Source organism: Magnolia sinica, chromosome 8 (assembly GCF_029962835.1).
Source record: "Magnolia sinica isolate HGM2019 chromosome 8, MsV1, whole genome shotgun sequence".
Lineage (NCBI taxonomy): Eukaryota > Viridiplantae > Streptophyta > Magnoliopsida > Magnoliales > Magnoliaceae > Magnolia > Magnolia sinica.
In genome coordinates, this window is record NC_080580.1 from 10,210,023 (window position 1) to 10,234,614 (window position 24,592).

A 24,592-nucleotide genomic window follows, 5' to 3' on the forward strand; every position below is an offset into this window, starting at 1 on the left:
ACCGACATCGATAATCAGCCCAACAAAGGGCCTAAGGGAAGGTCACAATGTGGATGTTTAACCATCATTGCCCATCAATGTGGATATTTAACCAACATTGCTCCCAAGGAGTAGCCCATATAAAGCCAAACTGTAATGCCCTGGAAATCGGGGGTTGTATATATACTCGACTCCCGAGTTCCCAGGTATCACTTATAACATATTTTCTTATTAAAGTGCGTTTAATAAGGTTTAGATACGGAACCTAGAATTACTTGAAACATGAATCACAATTCACAACTAGTCAACTGTAATGGGAAAGGTTAAATGTTTACAAGTCCAAAAGAAAATTTATAACTATGGGTCGCACAAGGCGTTACCCAACAAGAGTACGAACAAAATATGCCCAAAAGAATGATTCACTAAGTCCCCTACTTAGCAGTCCAAGTCCGCTCGCAAAACTAGGGCGAGCCACCCATCAACTGGAAATAGGACAACTTGTCCTCCACATCCAGTCTCGCGCCGTTATGCTCCTCGTACCCTGTATCACCTGCATCTATTGAAGAGTCTGGTTGGTGTTTTAAAACACCATCCCAGAGTGGGAGTGAGTGATCAACTCAGTGAGTGCTATTAGTCTTAAGTTGTAACAGGCATCAGTTATATTATGAACTTAATGAAACGCAATCATTCACAAACATCTAACTAATCTTATTAATGCGTATGCATGATAGATGATATGATGCATGCCCTCACCACAACACTCCCTCGAGCAACTCCATCTAACGATCGCGTATGTCAACATTCCCTCAGAGCGACCTCAACTGCTAAGTCGCCAACCTATCTAGTGCAATACAATGGTAATGTTAACCGGGTTCTTAGCTAAGTTCATTCATCCAACAGGTTGGAGAATCTGATACCCCCCACTTATCAAATGCCCTGAACAAGTTGTGAGGCCAAGGCTCCGCAACGTGTGAGGTCGAGACCCCACGGTCCTTGATCTCGTCAGCTTCCTCATCCTCGACTTCAAGTACATGGGGAGTGCCAACAGAAAAGCATCACTCGCGGTCACTACGGGGAGGTGCGACACCCCAGCATAAGCCGACAGCTCGGACACAGTGTCCCATTCCACCATGCCCGGCTCACGAGGCAGTGGACCCGTTTCAATTTGATTATCGATGGGCTACAACGGTTGTAGGGTGTTACAGGTTCCATACATATGTGAGCAAACAGTGTTAACAAACAAGGTTGGACAGTAAATGGGCTAGACCGCACGAGTCTAGGCAAGCACACGACAGCTAACATCGGGTACGAGCGACCCATGTAGTCTAACTACTGTCGCCCACGCACACTTGCCCAAATCCATGAGTTTAGCCTCAAGATAGTCCTACCAACGGGACCACCTTTACTCTCCTCATTTTCCTGACCAACCCAAGGGTTGAGGGTAATTTCATAACATGCCACAATCAGGGTTATCATCCAATACAAGTAGAAGCATACGTTCACATCTTCCAACATAGAATCTCAATGTCTCTACCGAGCAAAGCTAATCATGATGTGAACTAAGGGTGCAAGTGCATTGTGTGGGTTAGTGAGAAAGCTAAGCACTTCCTACACTTCATAGAACCAAATAGCACAAGAATTAAGGAATTATACATGTTATAAAGCAACACCTTATGAGAAAATCACAAAAGACATGAACATGTAATCAACCATTGTAGCAAATCATGTGAGAGGCAAGAACAACATCATGTAAGAACTAAACAAAACATACCATTTCGTGCAATTTCAAGCAAGACATACAATTCCTAAGTTTCTCTAAAATTTCCAAATACATCATTCCAGCAATCAAAATCATTAGGCTCATGATGTAGTTGGTGCTATACCACCTAAGGATAATAGTCCGCACCTATGAATTGTTGAAGACTTAGAAACGACCTAGGAGTGTGGATTTTGGGGTCGATTGGCTGGAATCATTAAAGCAAAGCATTGCATGTTAGAATCCCATGTAAACCCCTCCTCATCACAAGGTTTTCAAGAAAAATGGGTGATGGATCTTATCTAGGCGATCAACGGAATGAAATGACAGTCGAGGAGGAGGGTTTCCTCTTGGACACGAGGTAGGGAGTTGTGGGGTGATTTCCTTGGGCTCCACCTTGATCTAGAGTCCACCTTGCTCACTTTCACTCTCTCTTCCTCTCTTCCTCCTTTCTTCTTTCTCCCTTTTTTTTTCTTCTCTCTTCCTTTCCTTTAGGGCAAAATCGTATGGGGAGAGGGGGTGCCCAAATGAGACCCTTTTATAATGCCAGATTTGGCGTAAATGGCCCCAAGGGCTAGGTTTTTACTATACTAGACCTATGGAAGGGTCTTTCTAAGCTCTAGGGCCCACTATGGGGTGTATACATTGATTTAAACCGTAGGATAGTTAGCCCTAATGATGATCTATGTATGGATATGATCGGCCCGCCATTTGGATGCGCCGATCAATAGATATGATTAGAAGTCTGTTCAATGGTCATCGATAGTCAATCAGGGCAGCAGCTATACGGATATGAGCAGGGAAATATTCTTACTCCATGTGTGAAGTTTGGTCACAAACCGACGGTCTGAAATCCTCAACTTTGGATAAGAGGGGACGACCCAATTAACTTAAGTTCCAACTCCTTTCTTTAGGGAATTTGCACTTCTCATGCACTCGTCCTTCGGCTCAAGTTGAGCGGTTTTGGACAACACCCAGGTCTGGCTCCCGCGATGGACATCAAGCCCAGTAAGACGGACATTACTCTATAATTTTGGGACTAGTGGCCCACCAACGAGCAGTCTAAAGCTTGTTCGAAAATTCGGGGCATTTCTAGAATGAATTAGGTATTGAGTTTTCTCAGAAAAAATTATTAGGGTTTGGATTAACTATGTCCATAGTGTGGCCTATTTATAACTAGTGAAAGTAGAGATTTGGTCATGCTTACTCTAAACCGTCGGTTTTAGGCTAAAAGAGTAACGGTGTTGATTTAATCTATTATTCAAGATCCGGGCCTTATCTGACTCGGCTTAAGTTAGATATTCAATTTAGTCATGATTATCTTGATTAGTTAGCGATGGGTCGGTTAGATTTGGGTCCTATATGAGTAAATCATGGGGCTAAACTTGTTGTCTAAATAATCGGGCGGATTCGTTGGCTTCCTACGGTTGATTAAACGGACTTGTGCGGATCTTTACTGGTACCACTCCTATATAAACTAACACTGAGTGCCAATAGTCATTAAGTGGTATTATAAGTTAATTAATGAAAAAAATTCAAGGATTTTTAGAAATCCAGGATGTTACACAAACGTATCGTGGGCTCATGGCTTCATACAAGGGCCTCATACAACCACAATAGGCGATATACAATCTCAATGGGCCTTACACAAGGGTCTCATATTAAGTGGGTTGCATCACATGGGCCTTATACAGCACATCGGGCCTCATATACAACACATTGGGCCTCATACACGTCACAATGGGCTGCATCACGGCGGGCCACATACATTACAATGGTTTGCATCACATGGGCCTAATACGCATCACATGGGCCTTGAATACATCACGATGGGCCGCTCACACGGGCCTATTATACATCAAGTGGGTCGCATCTCACGGGCCTAATATACATCGCAATGGGCCTTGTATACATCAAGTCGGGCCTCATCATATGGGCCGAAAATATATCACAATGGGCCATATCCCATGGGCCAGAAATACATCTCATTGGGCCTTACCAAATGGGCTGAAAATACATCACAATGGGCCTAATCATATGGGATAGAAATACATCACAATGGGCCTCGCCAAATGAGCTATAAATATGCCACGATGGGACGTATCACATGGGCTTCAAGTACATCACAATGGGCTGCTCACACGGGCCTAATACACATCATTATGGGCTGCATCACATGGGCTTAATACACATCACTATGGGCCGCTCACATGGGCCTAATACATATCACTATGGGCCACTCATATGGGCCTAATACAATCACTACGAGCCGCTCATATGGGCCTAATACACATCACTATGGGCCGCTCATATGGGCCTAATACACATCATTGTGGGTCGCTCACATGGGCCTAATACACATCACAACGGGCCGCTTATATGGGCCTAATACACATCACTATGGGCCGCTCACATGGGTCGAAAATAATCTCATTGGGCCTCACCATCTGGGCCTCGAATACGTCACAATGGGCCACAACCCATGGGCTTCAAATACACAATAAGTGGGCCCTACACATGGGCCTCAACAATGGGTTTTATATACATTAAGTGGGCCCACCGTAACATTTATTTTCCATCCAATCTGTTCATAAGGGCACATGGACCTGACTTTAGAGGAAAAACAAATTTCATACTAATCCAAAACTTCTGTGACCCCAAAACGGATTTCAATGGTAGCCATTCAATCCCTACTGATTTTTGTAGTGTGGTCCACATGATAGACGGCGTGGATATGCAACATATTCATCAAAGGTGGACCGACGGTGTGGATGATGATCATCAAGGTGGGCCTGGAAGATGAACGGCGTGGAGTATACATTATGCGGGACCCACAGAGCTAGGTGACGTAATTCACAGCAGCAAATAACTGCGTGAGGTGCGTTGTCAATCCGTCCAGCAGGTGGGTCCCAGCATATGTATATCATATCTGTGTGTGTGTGTGTATCATTATATTTATTTATACTCTGTTTTTAAAGCAACGTCCAGGCCCTAGACAGCCTGGATATATCATGTATAGCTGGCACATCACGTGCAGGGTGGGCCCCACATATGGACAGTTGGAATATAACATGTACCTCAATGATCAGACCCACAGGCTTGCTGCCGTTAATACAGCAGCAATTGTAGCCGCTGGAGTCCACATGGATGGATGGTGGGACGCTGAATATGTACATCAAGGTGGGTCCCACCCACACGTGTGGGGTGGGCCACGTCTTGAATGGACGGCGTGGCTACAGAACATACATCATGGTGGGGCTTGCACGGCACTGTCCAGCAATGGACGATGTGGCATACACATACATCACGGTGGCCCCTGCACGGATGGTGCAGATAAAACCCATACAGCATGGTGGGCTTCACGTCCCCAAACGGATGGACAGTGGATGATCAGACCCCACTTGCTGATGTTAAGGCAGCAGCAGCTGCATGCTGTGTGGGGTTCACATAGATGGACTGTGGATCAACGCATCCATCACAGTGGTCCAAACAGCACCGTCCAAATGGACGGTGTTGATAAAACCCACACATCAGTAGTCGATCCTACCCAGTACGTACAGATGAACGACTGTATGACATGGATTTACTGATCAGGTGGGCCACATCATCACCAAAAAAAGGGAAGAAAGAGAGATAGAGACGTGCGAATGGGAGGGACCTCGCCACCAAGGGCCCTTCCTATACAATGCATACATCAATATGGGTCCCACCACAAGTGGGCCCTTAAACCATCAAAACCAAATGCTATGAACACCCACCTTTGATGATGGACTTTTCCTTTCACCGATGCGTTCTAGAGCTCCAAGAGATGTATTTCAATGGTTGAGATGATCTTCAGAGGGTGGGATAGGAGGTAGAAATGTGGGTCACACTAGCTTTTCTCATGGAAGCTTGAGAAGTTTGGACGTTGGGACTTGGGTTACTTGGGAGTGAAGAGAGAAATGAGAGGGAGAGCAGTGAGGGGTGAAAAGGGATGGGATGGGTGATAGGTGATGGATGTACATGACATAGTTGACTTTGAGAATAAGTATTGTACTTGGGGATGGGTGTGAGTGATGAGAGTGATGAAATGTGTACTTGACATTTGATGTGATGGATTCTCTTGGGATTACAAAGCGTGGTGTTTTTCTCGAACTGAACGCGGGCCCACATCTCCTGGTCCGGGTATCGCCCCAGCGCGCGAGACGCTGCGTCGGAACCATAGCGACGGCGCGGTCGCAAGGGTACAAGTATTGGGTCGAGTCGAGTCGGGTATACGGGACGCGACTTAAGGTCGCGCGCAATTGTCGATAACAGATCGCAGGTCACCGGAATTTGACTTGGAGAACCGCGAAAGCTTACGGAATAGTACGATATAGGATACGGGCCTTACAAAAAGCGTTGGTTATTCGCTCGATTGTGATCTTATGCATATGGCCCATTGGATGCTTAGAATTTCATCATTTTTTACCAATTTATATATTTCGATAGGCTTCTAACAATCATTGTGCCAAACATCATATACGCATACTAGTTAGTAATCAGGAATATTAAAGTTAATTTAGTAATTAAACTCAAACTTTTGTAAATATACTACATAATTTAAGTGCATAGCTATTTTTGAATTACAGGGGGATTTTGAATCGAAGGTACCAAGCACAACCTGAGATTTCTAAATCCAGGGGATTTCCAATCTAAATATTTTGAATCCATGGTGCCAAATCAGGCCTTAAGGGTTTTTACACTAAACATATATTTAAGATTACAAGCTTTTACACCTAAACTGACATTATACAGAGAAGATCGCTTACCTTGTGGGGCTCAATGCGTATAATATATGCAATCCATCCATCATGTCTTCATTAATACTCTCCTTCAGCCAAAGCAATAGGCCTGTTGATCATTAGGTGAGCCATACAATAAGGAATGATTGAATTGTATATGCGGTTCAGTATAATGGGTGCAGAACATCCAATTCGTCTAGCACGCGCATTTCATCGTGCTCTCTAGGACCTAAAAGTAAAATTACTTTTTATGTGATTTGAATATTTTATTAAGATTTACTACCCCACATTATCACTTAAAAGCTAAACAGGTATCATCTAATTAGTTTATCCTGAAAAGAATTTTGAGTATAAAGTATTTGCAATTTCAATTCTTGCATATAATCGTTTTGATAATAGAACAAGTACGAAATTCAAGAATTCTTCAATATTTTGTTATATCTATGATTTTAGATTAAATAAGATTCAAATAAAAGAATACAATATATATATATATATATATATGTGTGTGTGTGTGTGTGTGTGTGTCTTTTTTGGGGGGAGGTCGAGTTGTGTGGGTCCCACCATGATGTGCGTCGAACATCTACCCCATCAGTTAAATGCATCATTCCATGATGGACCTCGGGCTTAAAAATCAAGTCAATCCATGACTTGTGTGGGCCACACCACATACAAAAGTTGAGAGGGGTTACCCTCCATTAAAACATTCATAATCATTTATTGGGCCTATCGAGATGTGGTTCACAAATCCAGCCCATCCATTATGTGTGTCCCACTTGGATGAGGGGTCAAACCAAGTTTCAGGTGCATCCAAATTTCAAGTGGGCCCCACCGAGTGCTTTTATATATTTTAGGCATGTCTTCACTTGATTTTAGATGGCTCGCATGGTAACTTCCATAAGGTTGAGTTGTGTGGGCCCCACCATGATGTGTTCTGAACATCTACCCCATCAATCAGATGCACCATTCTATGGTGGGCCTTGGGGTTAAAAATCAAGTCAATCCATGACTTGTATGGGCCACACCACATACAAAAGTTGAGAGGGGTTACCCTCCATTAAAACATTCATAATTATTTATTGGGCCTATCGAGATGTGGTTCACAAATCCAGCCCATCCATTATGTGTGTCCCACTTGGATGAGGGGTCAAACCAAGTTTCAGATGCATCCAAATTTCAAGTGGGCCCGACCAAGCTCTTTTAGATGTTTTAGGCATGTCTTCACATGATTTTAGATGGTATGGCCCACCTGAGTTCAGTATACGGCTGATTTTTGGAATATCACATAATTTAAAGGGGACCTATCAAATGTACAGTGTTGATGTTCCACAAACATCATGGTGGGGCCCACACAGCTCCACATAGAACTATTTCCATATATATATATATAAGATAATAAAAATTACATATATATGATAATAAGAATTACACTTACGGAAATGGCCCTCATACGTGAAAAGAATTCATCTATAGCTATCACTTTTATTCATCCATTACCCTGTTAGAGTATTTCTGCGCACACAAACGGGGCACACTGAAAGGACGAGTTAGCCAACATTCACGTGTGGCCCACCTAATAAACGGTCTGCAGAACACATGATGTGGGGCCCACCTAAATCAACGGCCCATGTGACCCACTTCAGTCTTTACTAATCTTGAGCCAGGCAGTCACTTCACCACCACCACAGCTCTCTTTATAGCACTCACCCATGAAAAGCATCACACGAAAAAGATAAAAATGGCCACACCCTTCTCTCTCTGTCCACCTCTCATCTCCTTTCTCTCTCCAACATCTCACTCCTCTCGTCAACCGTTGAAGCCCTCTCTCCCTTTCTCCTCTTTTCCAATCTTACTCTCAACATACCATTCAAAGAAGACAATTTTCTGCCCATCCCCAACTCACAAAACCTCACAAAAATCCACCCCAAATTTGCGAATTTCAGCCACATCAGGGGAGGTTCTTCCTTCAGACACCCCAATAGAGAAAACCCAACAGATAGTTTCCAGTGATGATGCTTCTGGTTCCACTATTATCTCAGCTCTTCTCTTCTTTGCCTTTGTTGGGCTCTCTATTCTCACCGTAGGGGTAAAAGTCTCATCTTTTTCTTTTTCTTTTTCCTGTTTTCCCCCGTTCAATTGCATATTTTTGTAGCTGTTCTGATTTTGGAATGTGGGCTGTTGTTGTTGCTGTTTTATTATTATTTTTTTATTTTTTATTTTTAAATTTAAATGTTGTCTATACAGCTGGGACTGATTTCTTTTAGTTTGTTTATGTTCTGCTTAAGAAGTGATTTTATAGCTGTTGCTTGTTTCTATTATGATAAACATGTAATTTGAAATGTGGGTTAGCAGCACTAGGATATGCCATGCTTACCTTGTACAGCGATAGCCACATGGGTGGAATTTTCATGAGATCCATCCCGTCCATCAGGTACGCTGCCTCACATTCACCTTGTAACCCAAAAATCATGACTGTCCAGAACTCAGGTGGGCCACACCCTAGGAAAAAGTTGGGATTGGATGCCTACCATTAGTTTTGTATAGGGCCCACCATGGTCTCTAATGTCCATCCATTCATCTGATTTGCTTCATCAGTGCGAAAGAATTACCCAAAAATCAGGTGGGCAATACCATTTAAATTTAGATTAGAGGTTTTTTAGGTATAATTTTATGGGTTGGCCAACCTGAGTGTTTAATCATCCTGATGTTTGGTATTAAGGCTATGTTGCGCCTCATGGATGGGGTGGATTGAAAGAATTACCCAAAACTCAACAGTATTCCAAAACTCAGGTGGGCCATACCTTGTGAATTTAGATTAGAGGTTTTTTAGGTTATAGTTCTATGGGTTGGCCCACCTGAGTGTCATGTCTGCCTGATGTTTGGTATCAAGGCTAAATACGGGGTGATGTACCTAATGGACGGGGTGGATTGAAAGAATTACCCAAAAATAAAGTATTCCAGAACTTAGGTGGGCCATGCCATTGAATTTAGATTAGAGGTTTTCAGGTATAATTTTATTTGGCCCGCCTGAGTGTTGAATCAGCCTGATGTTTGGTATCAAGACTAAAGAAAGGGTAAAGCACCTGATGGACAGGGTGGACTGAAAGAATTACCCAAAAATCAAAGTACTCCAGAACTTAGGTGAGCCATACCATGTGAATTTAGATTAGAGGTTTTTAGGTATAATTTTATGGGTTGGCCCACCTGAGTGTTGAATCAGCCTGATAGTTGGTATCAAGGCTAAAGAAGGGGTGATGCACCTGATGGACGGGGTGGATTGAAAGAATTACCCAAAAATCAAAGTATTCCAGAACTTAGGTGGGCCATACCATGTGAATTTAGATTAGAGGTTTTTAGGTATAATTTTATGGGTTGGCCCACCTGAGTGTTGAATCAGCCTGATGGTTGGTATCAAGGCTACAGAATGGGTGATACACTTGCTGGATGGGGCGGATTTCATGCACACTAAGTCGTTTCCCCCACGCTCGAGAAAGTGAACCCAGCAGGTACCTATGCGAAGTATGCAAGCATTTTCACCCATGCGAAGTATGCAAGCATTTTCCTCTTTTATTTCATGTTGTTACTGTAGCTGTACTGATTCCTTGCAGTTTTGAAAGTTTTTATTCTTCTGCTAAAGATGTGATTCTACTGTTTTTGTTTATGTTCTTCTAAAATGTGATTTGGAGATGTGGGGAATTGTCCATTTTGATTTTCAGACTATCTATATTGCTGTGACTGACTGTTTTAGTTTTCTAACTGTTTTTGTTTGTTGAGAAAAGGGAAGGCTAACTGCAGGAGTAGTACTTCTAAGTTTTAACCCTTCTCACAAGTGTCAATGTGGCATGTGTGGGAGAGAGTAGAGACCCAATTTGTTCGTAGGTGGACCCCATGGTTTATATGGTGTGGCAGAAAAGTCAGGCTGGTTGGGCCAAACGTGTATGTCATTCGATGCATACACAACTGATGACTGGACTAGTCTGATTTCTAGGTTAGGCCACATGCACGGTATGGCCCATCTGATGAATATCTTGGATCTCATACACACGTGCTCCGCATTGCCATGAACTGGGGGAGTAGGAGCTATAGAAGGGCCCTTGATTCTGTTCTACTCTCTCCTAAAGTTATGATTTTGAGAAGTGGATTGTTCTACATGGCTATGATCTACTTCTTGCAATTACATAGCTAGTTTTGTTCTGTTCTGCTGAAGAAGTGATTTGGAATGTCTGTTTTCTTTTTCCGGTTATCTATGTATCTATGATCGATTTGTTGCTGTGTCCTTATTGTTTTTGTTTCTGTTTTACTAAAGATGCAATTTTGAGATATGGGTTTCTATTGCTTTTGATTTTCTATCTATGTAGTTGTGGCTGACTGATTTTTGTAGTTCTGTTACAGTTTTGTTTCTTTTCTTCTTCTTCATTTTTTTTTTTTTCTCCAGGTTATCTACATAGCTGTGACAGATTTCTTGCAGAAAAGAGAGAGGGAGAAGTTTGAGAAGGAAGAGACCGCCAAGAAGAAAAAGAGTGGGAAGAAAGGGAAGGTGAAAGCCCGGGCTGGCCCAAGAGGCTTTGGGCAAAAGATAGAAGAAGATGATGATTAGTTTTACACATGTAAGCATTTTGCTCATTGTCTGCTGCTTCCTTTTATTTATTTTCTTATCCTTATTCAAACCAATCGCGGCTTTTTTTAGTCGGTTTCGACATCTGCATTTTAAAATGCTTGAATTTCTTCGAGCCAGTTGCAGTTTTGAGGGGATGATCTAGGAGGATATCTGGGAATTCCTGCATCTGTGATTGGGATCTGATGACGCATGGTTTCTTGATTTTAGAATCTTTAAATGCTTTCTATGTTTAAGAAAGTTTAGCATTTGAGTTGGCCACACGGCACACATGCCAACCTTGCATTCGTATAAGGTGGGCTCCACCATGAATATAACCTGACCCTAAAATTAGGCCAGTGCTCTGAACAGTGGGTGACCCTGTTATGAAAATAAGGGTTGGTAAAAATAAACTTGCTGATGATCTATTTGACATTCGGCTTACACATGTGCCTCTCTTGGCAAGAGGACCAGCCTGATTTTTGTGTCAAGTCGCCTTTCTAGCAGAGCCCATCTTATGCATTGTTCAGATTTCCTACACATGATGCATGTAAAGTGCCTGCGAGAGAGGGTGCGTTGGGGCTAGCTAGCCTCTTCTAGTTGATAGACCAATCTTTGTCTGTAGCAATAGGGCTGCAATGGGCTGGGCTAGGGCTAGGCTGGGGTTAGCCCGAGTCTCCCTGGTCAAGGTTGGTCAAATGATCAGAGGTTTGAAATAGTCCAATCTACATTTTTTGTTTCTGCTACCGCCATCTACCACGAGTCCCATCATATAAAACCTTTGGATCATTGAAACGTGACCTGGATATAACGAGTGTCTTTAAACTACACATATGTATAGGGTTGTACATCGAGCCGAGTTGAGTCGAGGTGGGCCAAGCTTGGCTTGGCTCATCTATGCTCTCTTTGAGTTCGAGCTCGAGCTCGAACTCGGCCTCGAGCTTACCATTGGAGCTTGGCTTGTTTATCAAACCTTTCGAGTCGAGCTCGAGGCAGGCTAGCGGATTAAGTCGAGGCAAGCTTACCTCGAGTTGAGTTGAGCTTGCTCCTAACTTGACCCAACCCAGCACCCGACTTGCACCCGACTCAACCTAGCAACCGCTCGACCCCCAAATTTTATATATATATATATATATATATATATATATATATATATATATATATATATATAGAGAGAGAGAGAGAGAGAGAGAGAGAGAGAGAGAAGTCGGACAGACGCTGAGTCACGCTCGGGTGAGTGGCCGAGTGGTGGGGGGGGGGTGAGGTGAGGACGGAAAATGGTAAGAAATAGACAGTCCGGTAGGGGCGGGTTTAAGTGTTAATATATCTCTATATATATCTATATATATATATATATATATATATATAAGTCGAGCTGAGCTCGAGCTTCGAGCTAAGCCAGGTTCGAGTTGAGTTGAGTTAAGCTCTATTATATTCGAACTCGGATTGTTTTCAAAACGAGCTGGGTCATATGAAGCTTGGCTTGCCTTGAGTCGTTGTTCGAGTCGAGTCGAGCTAGATCGAGCCAAGCCGAGCGAGCCTTTCGAGCTAGCTTGGCTCATGTACAGCCCTACATATGTATGATAAATGGGGACCGCTCACAAGTGTCTTCAAACCGTCTATTCTTTTTATATGATGGTGTTCCACTTGAGCAGAACAAAGTGGTTATTAATGGTTGTTTGATTGGTATCTGGTAATAGCTTAGTCTACATGTAAAGGTACATAAAGAAAAGTAAAAGATTTGCGTTTCTTATTAAACTCAAGAATCTAGGGTTAACAATGGGTCGGCCCCGTAGCCGGGTTGATCAGGTACAACTCTTGCTGGGTCTAGGTCTAGTTTTTGAGGACTTGGGCCCAGACAAGATTGGATCTGAGTACCCATCAGGTCTTTGGTCCTTGAGTTTGAGTCAGTTTGTGGTTGGTTCTGAGTTGCGTCTGGGTCAAATAAGAGCATTTATATGGCTGGGACCCTGATGGATGATGGATTAGATCGCACACACGTGTCTCCCTTTGGCAATGCATGGTGTGTAAACAGGGCTCTCTTGTGTTTGGCTTAGTAAAGCTCATTCCATTGCTAAATTAATTAATATATATTAATAACACACACACAATAAAATTAACGGGACCTAGCCCAATTTAGACAAGATCCAACATGGCGGACTGCACCACACCCGAACCCTAACTTGAACCTAACTAATCCTTCTTCTTCTTTTTTTTTGTTTAACTGGGTCCAAAATGGTGGGCTGGATCCAACCGCATTAATCACCCTTGGTGAGGAGTCTCGAACACGAGACCTCCTCCGTGAGCCGCACCCACCCCAAGTGTGCCCCTGCATCCCACAAGCAACCCCATTCGAGCCCGGTGTGAAAATGCCTCTGCATTAATTATCCTCAGTGAGGAGTCTCGAACACGCGACCTCCTGCTCTGATACCAATTTGATGTAGGACGATTAACTACTTGCTCTAAAAGCTCGAACTGTTAGAGTATGGCAAATTAATCCCTTTATCTCATAGCCCAGGCCACACATCGTATAGGTTAGGACCTCGGCCGAACCCCTTTCGTGGGCTCCAAATCACATGGGCCGCCCACCCCAAGTGTGTCCCTGCATCCCACGGGCTAACCCACTTGAGCCTGGTGTGAAATGCGCATTCACCCCCGGTGAGGAGTCTCGAACATGAGACCTCTTCCGTGGGCCGCACTCACGCCGAGTGTGCCCCTGTATTCCACAAGCGACCCCACTCGAGCCCGGTGTGAAAATGCCCCTGCATTATCCCTTTCTATGGTTTCCTTAAGGCTCAAGATACCGGTATTTTGAAGAACCGATATGTTTTCTTGTTAAGGCCCCTTTCCTGCTATGGTCTACCAGAGGTCCCTTTCTATGGTTTACTTAAGGCCAATAAGTTTTCTTGCTATCAGCGATATGATACTACTACATGATTCAAAATTCACAACCATATAGCTGATATGTAGCTCGTCCCACCCTATCTGTCAGCTTTGAGGCTTGTGTCTCGGCCAATATATTCGGTTTTGAAGTTAACTTTTGGTCTGGTGATACTTGAAGCATCTCCTCTAATGCGGATTTTTCGATTGTTCTTTTCAATTACCTATGGTGTGGTTATCTAGGCTTTTGAACATATGGGTCCCACCTTGGATTGCATGCCCCCCATACCCTATGGTTCTCAAGATCTTAACCATCCAATCTTTGGTTTTTCTGCCAGATTCTTGCTGCAAATTTTTTTTGTTAATTGTCCATCCGTAGCCCAGTGATTGGAGGGTTACGTTATTCCCACAAGTCTTCTAGCATCCAACGTCCACAATGGGGCCCATGAGACCAACAGCTTGGTTCACTGAACCATGGGCCCCTCATGTACCACTGTCATCAGAACACCATCCACACTCAATGCATCAGTACCGTACAATTTCCCGTCATTTGGTTTCCAAACCAGCAATATCACGTTAGGCCAACTTCCTTGCAGTTTTTCCAGCTTCTACCTAGTTTTCAATGGCCGTCTTGATGAGAACCTCCAAAGCTGGGATTGGAGCAACTGAAGACGGTGGGATTTCGATCAGATTTGAAGGAAGAGAACCCATTGCACTCATCTTGAAAGGAACTCCAAATCAGCCATTAAAGCTGCATCAAGAACATTGAGGATGTATGGTGCAAGTGCCACACATTGATTCCCAGGTTCTTCTTTGTTTACTTCCATCATGCTTGAATTGCCCATTTTCTTGGTGGTACACTTAATGTTTATTATATAATGTATGCAGCTAATACTATTGATTTGATATGAATTTCCAAGGTTCCTTTCACATGAAGCTCAAATGCAAATGCAGCTACATGCTTGAGCGGTGCTTTGGGTCACCCAGCCATGTACTGGTTCGAAAGTCAGGCCTGTCAACTTATTGGATCGGTTGGACATGTATGAAAATGATGGATAGCTTTAAAAAATGTGGACCTGATGAGTGGACCAGCCTGATTTTGGGCCGGTCATGTACATGGACACCGAAGCATGGGTCAGGCACTGACTCTTCGGAATGTTGATGATGTCCAGAGGAGCTTTGTACTTTCAAAACAATTTCTTATATGGGGAATGATCACATACATCCGTGATTAGCATACATTCAACAAGATTGAAGCCGACCACTGATATGTATCTAGAATCCAAACCGTGCATCTCGCTAGACTCCTAAGAATCAACACAATCCAAAACTTAGTAGGAACAACCACAACCATGCCTTAAACCTCTATATTCACTTGTCGTGGCCCACTTGAGTTTTCGAGTAGCGTAAGTTTCAGTGTTTCCGATGTTGGCTGGGTAAAAGGACGACTCAGTGGAGGGCCATGATCGCACAAATTTGGGCCAAAGGGGTAGCTTGTAATGAACATAACTTTGTGGCGTGTTATCCATTTCACGTGGATTATATACCATTGGAAAGCTAACCATAAGCTCTATGCCCTAGCCAATCACTCAAATGTTCATTGGCCCCAAATGACTTTACAAAATTCAATCATTTTAAGAGTCAAATTAGTTTTTGAAATTAGAACTTACTATTTTAGTGAGTTCCATCTTTTGCTATTTTAGGGTTTTAAGAGTCCGGTTGTGTCCAGAGTCATTGTTTTAGTCATCCAAGAGTTGCTTACGAGTTTAGATAGGTTTAGGTATTCTTTAAATATTTTTAGTAATTTTACTATTTTGGAAAAGTCTTCTATTATGAGTCAGATTATAACTCTAGGGCCTCTTTTGCTTATGTAAGGTCATCAAACATGCTGTAATCAACACTTTTCATCAATAATAACACTTCCCATTTTTCATTTTAGAGAATGACATTTTTTAATGCAAAATTCCTCATAAACTCAAATTTTATCAGATAATACCTGGACTACCGAACTCATGGGGTGATGTTTTTTGAGTGCTAAAATTACCAAATTTCCTTGTTGATTTTATTTTATTTTTTTTCCTTTTCTTTTAAAAGTACTGAAGTCGGAATTGTAGGGCCTACATGGTATGTGCATAACATCCAACCCGTCTAACATATGAACACACCATGGTAACCACACGGACCAAAAGTCTCGCCAATCGTGTTGTCAAATATGCTACACATGGATTGGGATGTTTTTGAGTGGTTTATATTATTTTTCTTATGGTTTGGCCCTCATGGTTGGATCAAACATATTCTTAATTTGTTTGTAATCACGTTAGGGTGCATTTGTCGGATGAGTTGGATGTCAAACACATTTCCATGGGCCCCATGCTTCTATAACCAAACTACCCCTATTTATGAATCGTATCCACCTAACACATGCGTGCACGCACACACACATGCATGTATCGGTTCTTCTTATAAATTGCATACATGAAATGGAGGTAAGGGCCCATTTTAACACCTTCCAAAGTTTTGTTTGATGTCTAACTGTCGTTTTGATCCAAACAATAGTTGATGTTGTGTGTTTGGATACACTTTGCAAACGCTATCTCATGCCTGCCAAACCAACCCCAATGGTTTTTGCCTAGTCAACCAAAAAAGCAAGCTCGAAAATCTTTTTTCCCATACACCATCTATGTTTGGATGCAACTTCTTCAAAATGGGATTTATTGCCAAAAAATGATGGGTCCCAGAAGGAAGATTGTGGGTGGGATCTAAACATTGTCATTGGTGCATCCAAACGGCCCTAAGTGTGTATTGCAGTTGTTGGTCTATTTGAAAAGTAGCCTTTCTAATGCCTATTTCCAGGAGTGGAGGATGAAATGAGGTTCGCAAAAGTGCATCCAAACACACAATAAGAAAAGCAGCTTGGCTCAAAATTGCATTTAAGCCTCAAATGTGCTTCTTGAGGGTGCTTCCAAAGGAGCCCTAAATTCAAATTAAACTAAATCAGGTGTCCTGTTTGGATGTATCATAAATAATAAAAAGAAATTACATTTTTTCCATCATTTGACAATAGGATTGGTGAACGAGATGATTGTATCTATCATCATGCAATAACGACAATTACAAGCCAGTCCTATAATTTATTAGGTGGTCATGGTGCAATAGGATACGAAGACTCTCCCTTGATTAATGACCATTGTGTCCAATCTCAAGTCTCCAATAACAACTAGAAGAATTCCTCTCATTTAATTCATATTCCAGTATATTAACTATAGCATAATCACGTCTACATAAAACACAGTCATCATGATCTATCACTAGGATCGAAACCTGACATGAGATCGAATGGGGCACTTTTCAGGCGACGGTACCAAGTCAGCAAAATATGTAAGGACTTCAATGGGCATTGGGCCCATGGCCCAATAGGACTGGGCCTTTAAATCACCTCCATCAATGACGAGTCACATCTTATATCACTGAAACATGACCCCTGGGGATCCAAAAGTGCTTCTAAAATACAAATGCACATTGAATGCAACTGCTTATGGTTGACTTCAATTTTTATTTTTTTTTTTTGAGCCATTCGTCATCGGCCCAAACCCAGTCTGGCTGGACACTAAGCCTAGGCCCAGCCCTTGGGCTGAATTTAGGGGGTGCGGACTAGGTGCGGCCCACCTTGATGTATATATTCTACATCTATGCCATCCATATGTTTTGCTAGATCATTCTAGGGCATGAACTCGAAAATGAAACAGATCCAAATCTCTAGTGGACCATACCATGGGAAACAATGGTGATTGACAATTTAAAACATTTTGTGGGCCACAAATTTTTGATCAAGCTGGTATTTGTTTTTTGTTTTTCTTCATCTAGGTTTGTGTGATCTTATCAACTGGAGAATTAGATTTGCTTTATTTTTGGGCTCATGTCCTAAAATGATATGGCAAAATGGTTGGACTGTGGATATAGAATACATACATGAAGGTGGGCCCATGGTAAGGGTCGCACCGTGGGCACGCCGATTAGGTACTACCCTTACCAGTACCTAGCTAGAGAGGGACAGTCCTGTTAGGGCCTCTGTGGGGCCCACCATACTATGTGTGTTTTATCCGTTGTCCATTTATTTTGAAAGATCATTTTAGGGCATGAGCCCAGAAAGGAGGCAGATGGAAGGTTGTCCATCTATTTTGAAAGATCATTTTAGGGCATAAGCCCAGAAAGTAAGCAGATGTTAGGCTCCATTGGACTACACCACTGCTTCTCGTGTGGACTACAACACTGAAAAAAGTACAATATGACCGTTGAAAACTTTTTGCAGGCTACAAAAGTTTTGGATCAAGCTGATTTTTGTATGGTCTCCTCATCCCGGTCTTGTTGACCTAATCAACGGATTGGATGGAAATAAACATTATGGATCTGCTAAAGGTGGGCCCAGGGAAATTTTTAATGGTGGGTGATCAATCACTACTGTTTCCTGTGGTGTGGTCCACTTGAGATTTGAATCTACTCAATCATTCAGACCATGTCCTAAAATGCGCTGGAAATGGATATAACACATCATCAAGGTGGGCCCCACGGTAAGGGCTACACTATGACCAGTAGCTGCTGTATCATAATTTGCCGTACAGCCATTCTTTCCCACCAATCTAACATATGTATAGAATATCCCATCCGTACAAAAGATGCACCTTATCCTCATGATCTATTCATAGATACAGTGGAACACATTCAATATCAATGGACAGACGATGGCATGAGACATTGTATTGGTGCAATCCACCCCATGTCTATCGGCTTCATTTTTGTACAAGGTTAGCATTGCTATGCCCTATTTATGGAATAAAGGTGTTGTTGCACTAGTAAGATAGCATGTGGAAGGATCTCAGAAAATATTCTAGGTTTTAAGAAAGCATAGCTAGCGCATAGCCAAATAGTACACGTCATATGATGACAGGGCGTGGTCCAAAAATTCAAGGGACATAAAGGCGGTTGAGAGAAGATGAATAGGCTAAAGAACAAAGATGGATGCAAAAAATATGAGTCGCAGAGAATAAATCATCTCGTACCAATCAAACAAACAAATCAATCCATCTCTCGTTATCATAGCTTTAGCTTTAGGGCCCGTTTGGTGGGGTGGATTGAAAGGGATTGAATGGTATTAGGGTGGATGGCATGGATTCCTGGGTAATGATGGTGTTGTCAGTGGATTGTCTTGAGGTCTATGGGATTGCTATATCCATATCCATTCTGTTTGGCACACCCGGCTAATCCCGGGATTAAACCTTCCCATCCCTTTCAATCCCTCCAACTAAACACATCTCAGGCAAATTTGAAAGGATTAAGGTGGATTGTCTTAAGACCCATGGGAATGGGATCTGATCACCTACTCTGTTTGGCACGCCTGGCCAATCCCGGGATTTAACTTTCAATCCCTTCCAATACCATCCAATCCCTTCCAATCCGACTGCCCAAACGGGTCCTTATCTTACGAGTAGCAACAATCTCTAGTTATAAATTAAGTCTATGCTCGTGCTAGATTAGTTCCATTTCAATACAAACCATTCTTCATTTAGAAATACTCTTTTGCAGTCCTGACTTACAATCACTGTCTGTGTGATTGTTTTTTATTGCCTGGCTTATCAAAAGTTATTTCATATTAAGGTAAAGTGTAATCATCTTCGGAGCAATAAACTCACCCTTTGACAAATCACTTGATCATCTTTTAACAACTTTATGCGAGTAGATGAATAGATGAGCGATTTTCTCAAATCCCGAGCACCTACAATTGCATTATACACATATGCTTATTTTGACGCTTGGGTCCAAGTTGGGTTTGAATCGAGCCGTATAATCATAATCAGTTTTAGCATGCTTGTACACACTACACTTGGTATTTTTAAAAAAAAAAAAGACAATATACAACAACCATGGTTGCGTGGACCACCTTTTGTAAGAACCCGATATTTTATGCACGTGACATGGAGGCAGAAATAAAATTGTTGTATCACAACCTAGGTCTGCTGCATCCGACAATTTCTCTTTGTTATTTGGGTGCAATGCATCTCCTTCAACTCGAGAAACGAGAGCATCTAATCCAACGGATCATTTGATTCCGACCTCAAAGTGAGTGATGGGCCATGAAATTTACTTTTCTTTTAAGCATTGGTACTCTGATGGAGTATGGACGTATACATGATATTCCCACAAAAAGTGTATACATGGTAGAGATTTATGTCAATCCGAACCGTCCAAATTGCACGACCCTTTATTGATGGGTCATAACCTTATCTCACACACACACACAAAAATGATCGAAAGTGTTGAGTTGGTGTCGACAAAAATGAACGGTAGTTGTTGGTTTCATTAATCATAGTTAGGGTACCACGTCAATCTGAATCTGGGGTGACATCCCATGGGCTGTGGGTCCTACCACTCGGGCTGTTTGTATGGAGTACTCGTGTGCCACGTGTACGGTGGTCCTGTGCATGAGCACATGCTTTTGTTTGAGTGTTAAATAAGAGAGAGGGTAATTTTGATACTCTGGCAGAGTGTGACAGATAGAGGTGGGCATTTTTGACCCGATCCGGTGGATCCGACCCGATCAGACCCGTTCTGAACTGAACCGACGGCCTAGATCGAGTAGGATCGGGTAAGATCATTTAGATCCGACTAGTTTTCGGATCGAGATCGGAGAGTGGTTAATCCAGACTGTTCCGATCCGAAAACCTGATCCGAATAGATCCGGACTGTTCCCATCCGGCCAGATCCGGAATAAAAATCAATATTTTTACTTTTTCTTATGGTGTAGTCCACTTGAGCTTTGAATATTCATCAATTTTGGGTTCAACAGCTAAAATAATTTGAAAAAACAAATGGACGGCGTGGATACATCACATGCATTCACGGTGGGCCCCAACAGAGTTCACTCGCATATGAGAATGAGTTACTTGCACGGCACGTCAACAGGCGGGAAACAGTTGTATTATGTGTATTACTTGCTTTGGACGTCAACACGGTAGGTTGTGAGAGTATGTATTAAAGTGGCTTAACCAAGTTACTTGGGCCACACCATGATGTATGTTTTGTATCCAACCTTCCATCCATTTGGAGAGATCACTTTAGGGCAATATCCAAAGAATGAATGAAATCCAATGCTCCAGTGGACCCCAATATAGAAAGTTCTATGGACAGTGACGCCCACCATTAAAAACTTTTAAAGGCTACAAAAGTTTTAGATTAACCTAGTATTTGTGCTTTCCCTTATTTCTTTATTTTTCAACTTTTGAACAGGTTGGATTTCAAATAAACATTACGGTGGGCCTTAGGATAGTTTCAACAGTGGGAATCATTCTCCCCACTTTTTTCTGTGATGTGGTCTACTACAGATTTTTATCTACATCATTATTTGGCTCATGCCCTAAAATGATATCTCAAAATTGATGGACGGTGTGGATATAACACATACAACGTAGTGGGGCTTACAGAACTTGGTGACGTTACTTCAGTAGCTTGTCCAATGGGACAACACATGCAGCAGGCATTGATACAAATTTTTTATAGTCATGTGGGGCCCACCTTGATGTATATATGTTATCTAAGTCGTTCATCCATTTTGACATATCAATTTAGGCGTTGAACAAAAAATTATGATACATTGAAGATTGAAGTGGACCACACCATATGAAATGATCTGAATAGTGTTCAACCCGATCCAACTCGGTTTCCCTCACCGAGTCAGACTCGGATCGGGTCAAATAAATCAAGCATTGGATCTGTCCGAGTCAAGTGACCTGGACTCGGTCTCGGATCGGATCGATTTCGGGTCCGCCTATTAGAATTTCGGATCTGACCGGGTTAGGCTAAATCCGGTCCGACCTGGACCGATGCCCAGCTCACAGATGATAAGCAGCCGAGAAATTGTACACGCGGTTTACAGTAATTCAACCACCATACGCGGAGACTGTGACTAGTTACATTGGGTTTAGCTGGAGATAATGTATATCAACTAGCATACGTAGTCAGAGTATAAAAAACAATGGTTAGACTCCTGTGATGGTTTACCATTTTGAAAATTGTGCTACCTTGTCTTTGATGTGGCACTAATGTAAGTGCTATCCACACCATCCAAATTGTAGGACACATTGTGGATGGAGCATTGCCTCTAAAATGGACATGATAAAGCAATCCTAACCATCCAATTGGTGGCTATCAAATGGATGGTTAAAAGTCAGTGGTCCAAATTCAAATTTAAAAATCAGATGGTTACTATAATTTTTAGGTGTAATTTTTAACCTAAGCTCTATTGGTCCACATTTTATATCGTTCGGATTCCATAAAACTAGCCATCGGCTGGCAACTTCAATGTGTCAGTCTCATTTGGATGGGAGCGGATTACGTGCAGCCCCGCCTCACCCAAGACGGTACGGCCCTTACTGTAGGGCCACCTTGATGTATGTATATGCTATATCCATGGTGTTCATCCGTTTAGCCAGATCATTTTAGAGCATGAGCTGAAAAATGAAGCAGATCCAAATCTCAGGTGGACCTTTCCATAAGAAATAGTGTTGATTGAACATTCAACCATTAAAAACTTCTTAAGGCCCACCATAATATTTCTGATAATGATTCCGTACTATATATTTGCCATATCCTAACATGTTGATAGGGTTCCAGTCCATACCTCGGTGGTAGACTCTGAGGATTTTCAACACATGGTCTTGGGTTCGATGCCCATATATAGGTGGTGAAATCCCACTACGGCGTTACCTCGGTGGTAGACTCTGAGTACGGGATGACTTGACTCCAATTAATTTAAAATAGGGCGTAGATGATGATGGTGATGATTTGGATGACATCCTGGTTCAGATTTAACATGCATATGTGTGGCCCACCTATAAGTGGGCAGCTTGATTATGATGCCCAAGGGACAACACAAAACAAGCTTAGCCAATGCTCATATGAGATCTACTTCATTTATTAGTTTAGCTAGCTCTATAAAGACTCAAGTGCGCCGCACCATAGGAATTAGTAAGATACGTATCCAAAAACTCAAGTAGGCCGCAACACAGAAAACAATAGTGATGTAGAGCAGGTCGCAGACAGTTTCATGGCCAAGATGGATCAGAAAAGGCTCAGTCGACAACAGAAGTGATCCGGGCCGTCGGACCTTAGATCAGGCGGATCTCGCAATCCAGAATGAGTTATCTGACGTAAAATATATGATTTTGGGGTAGAACGAGCTACTTTAGCCAGCCAACCCTGCTACATGGGGTTACGCAGCCCAAAATTGCGAAAAACCCCTAGATCGACGGTCGTTTCCCTGTTTTAATTTCATTTTTACTATCAATAATAAGTTTTAGTTTGATTATAACTATTCATCCGTTGGGCGCAAGCCCAACGTGAAAAGAGCTTAGAATAATTAGGAGAACTGTTTGGTGAAGCCAAATAGGACACTTACTAGTTTTGGCCCAAAACCTTGCGCACTAGTAGACATCACGACCGTCAATAAATAGTAAGTTTATTATTTATAGTAAGCCGCGAATTCTAGGAGTTTTAGTTGTAGTTTGATTCTGATTTCTTTCCCATTGCTTGGTACCCCTATTTAAAGGGTTGTAAACTCGTTTTTATTCATTCATTAATCAAATGCGAATTTATTAGAATTTATTTCTATTTCCTGCTTTCTTTTCTCGTGGATTCGAGAAGTCTCTGTGAGGAGTCCAGAGAAGTTCCGTAAATTCGGAATAGTTATCCTCTTGAGGAAGACGGTACTCGACCTCGCGTCCTCCCCTACGTCAGTTTGGTATCAAAGCGAGGTTTCTCCTCGGATCAATGACTTCTAATGACGGGTCGGGCAACAATCCCATTGGCGGTGTTCCAGGAAATTTACCTTTAACGGCGGCAGCTTTCGAAGTAGCGCAACGAGAGAATCAGCAAGCCATGTAAGGGCTGCAGGCTTCCATCGACCGCATAGCGAATCTCTTGGTGAAAAACCTAAGGTAAGTCCGTGTTCCTGGTGGTAATCCTCCACCGCCAATTGTTGAAACTCGTAATCGCTCTAATCGCAGGATAGTACCGGCAGTGCATCCAAGGGTCATTCCTAAGGAAGGGGGCTCCAGTGAGGAGGAAATCGACAACATAATCTTCTAACACCCCAGACATGGCGGCAATCGAGTAGATCGAACGGATCGAGAATTCAAGATGCGGGTTGATATTCCTAGCTTCAATGGCCAACTACACATTGAGGATTTTCTCGATTGGCTTTCTGAAGTTGAGCAATTTTTCGACTATATGGACATCCCTGAAGCAAAGAAGGTCAAGCTTATGGCCTACAAGTTGAAAGGGGGAGTTTTAGCTTGGTGGGAACAACTGCAACTCGCGCGAACCAGGCAAAAGAAAGCACAAATCCGCACCTGGCAGCGGATGAAGCAGCTACTACGTGTCCGATTCCTCCCTAGTGATTACGAACAATACCAAAATTGTTGACAGGGTAGTCGGTCGATGAGAATACGCAGAAGAATTTTACCGCCTGGCGGCGCGTAACGATTTAGTCGAGACTGAATCGCAGCAAGTCGCCCGATTCAACAGTGGATTGCGTATGACTATCCAGGATCGGGTCCAGATGCAGTCCGT

The 24,592-nt window shown here is 42.5% G+C and overlaps 1 protein-coding gene across 3 annotated transcripts; it reads left to right on the forward strand.

The window, feature by feature from the left end:
* Positions 1-8,168: 8,168 nt before the first annotated feature.
* On the forward strand, positions 8,169-16,961 carry LOC131252836 (uncharacterized). Of its 3 annotated transcripts, XR_009174699.1 has the most exons (4): positions 8,169-8,584; positions 10,934-11,105; positions 14,569-14,777; positions 14,893-16,961. XR_009174699.1 is itself a non-coding variant. In XM_058253577.1 (3 exons), exons 1-2 carry the CDS (start codon positions 8,237-8,239, stop codon positions 11,093-11,095), a joined length of 510 nt encoding a protein of 169 aa, XP_058109560.1. In that variant the 5' UTR covers positions 8,173-8,236; the 3' UTR covers positions 11,096-11,105; positions 14,569-14,884. The 3 variants fall into 3 exon arrangements, 2 of the variants coding, with proteins under 2 accessions (XP_058109561.1, XP_058109560.1); XM_058253577.1 differs by lacking the exon at positions 14,893-16,961 and having other exon boundaries at positions 8,173-8,584; positions 14,569-14,884; XM_058253578.1 differs by lacking the exons at positions 14,569-14,777; positions 14,893-16,961 and having other exon boundaries at positions 8,172-8,584; positions 10,934-11,228.
* Positions 16,962-24,592: the final 7,631 nt, after the last annotated feature.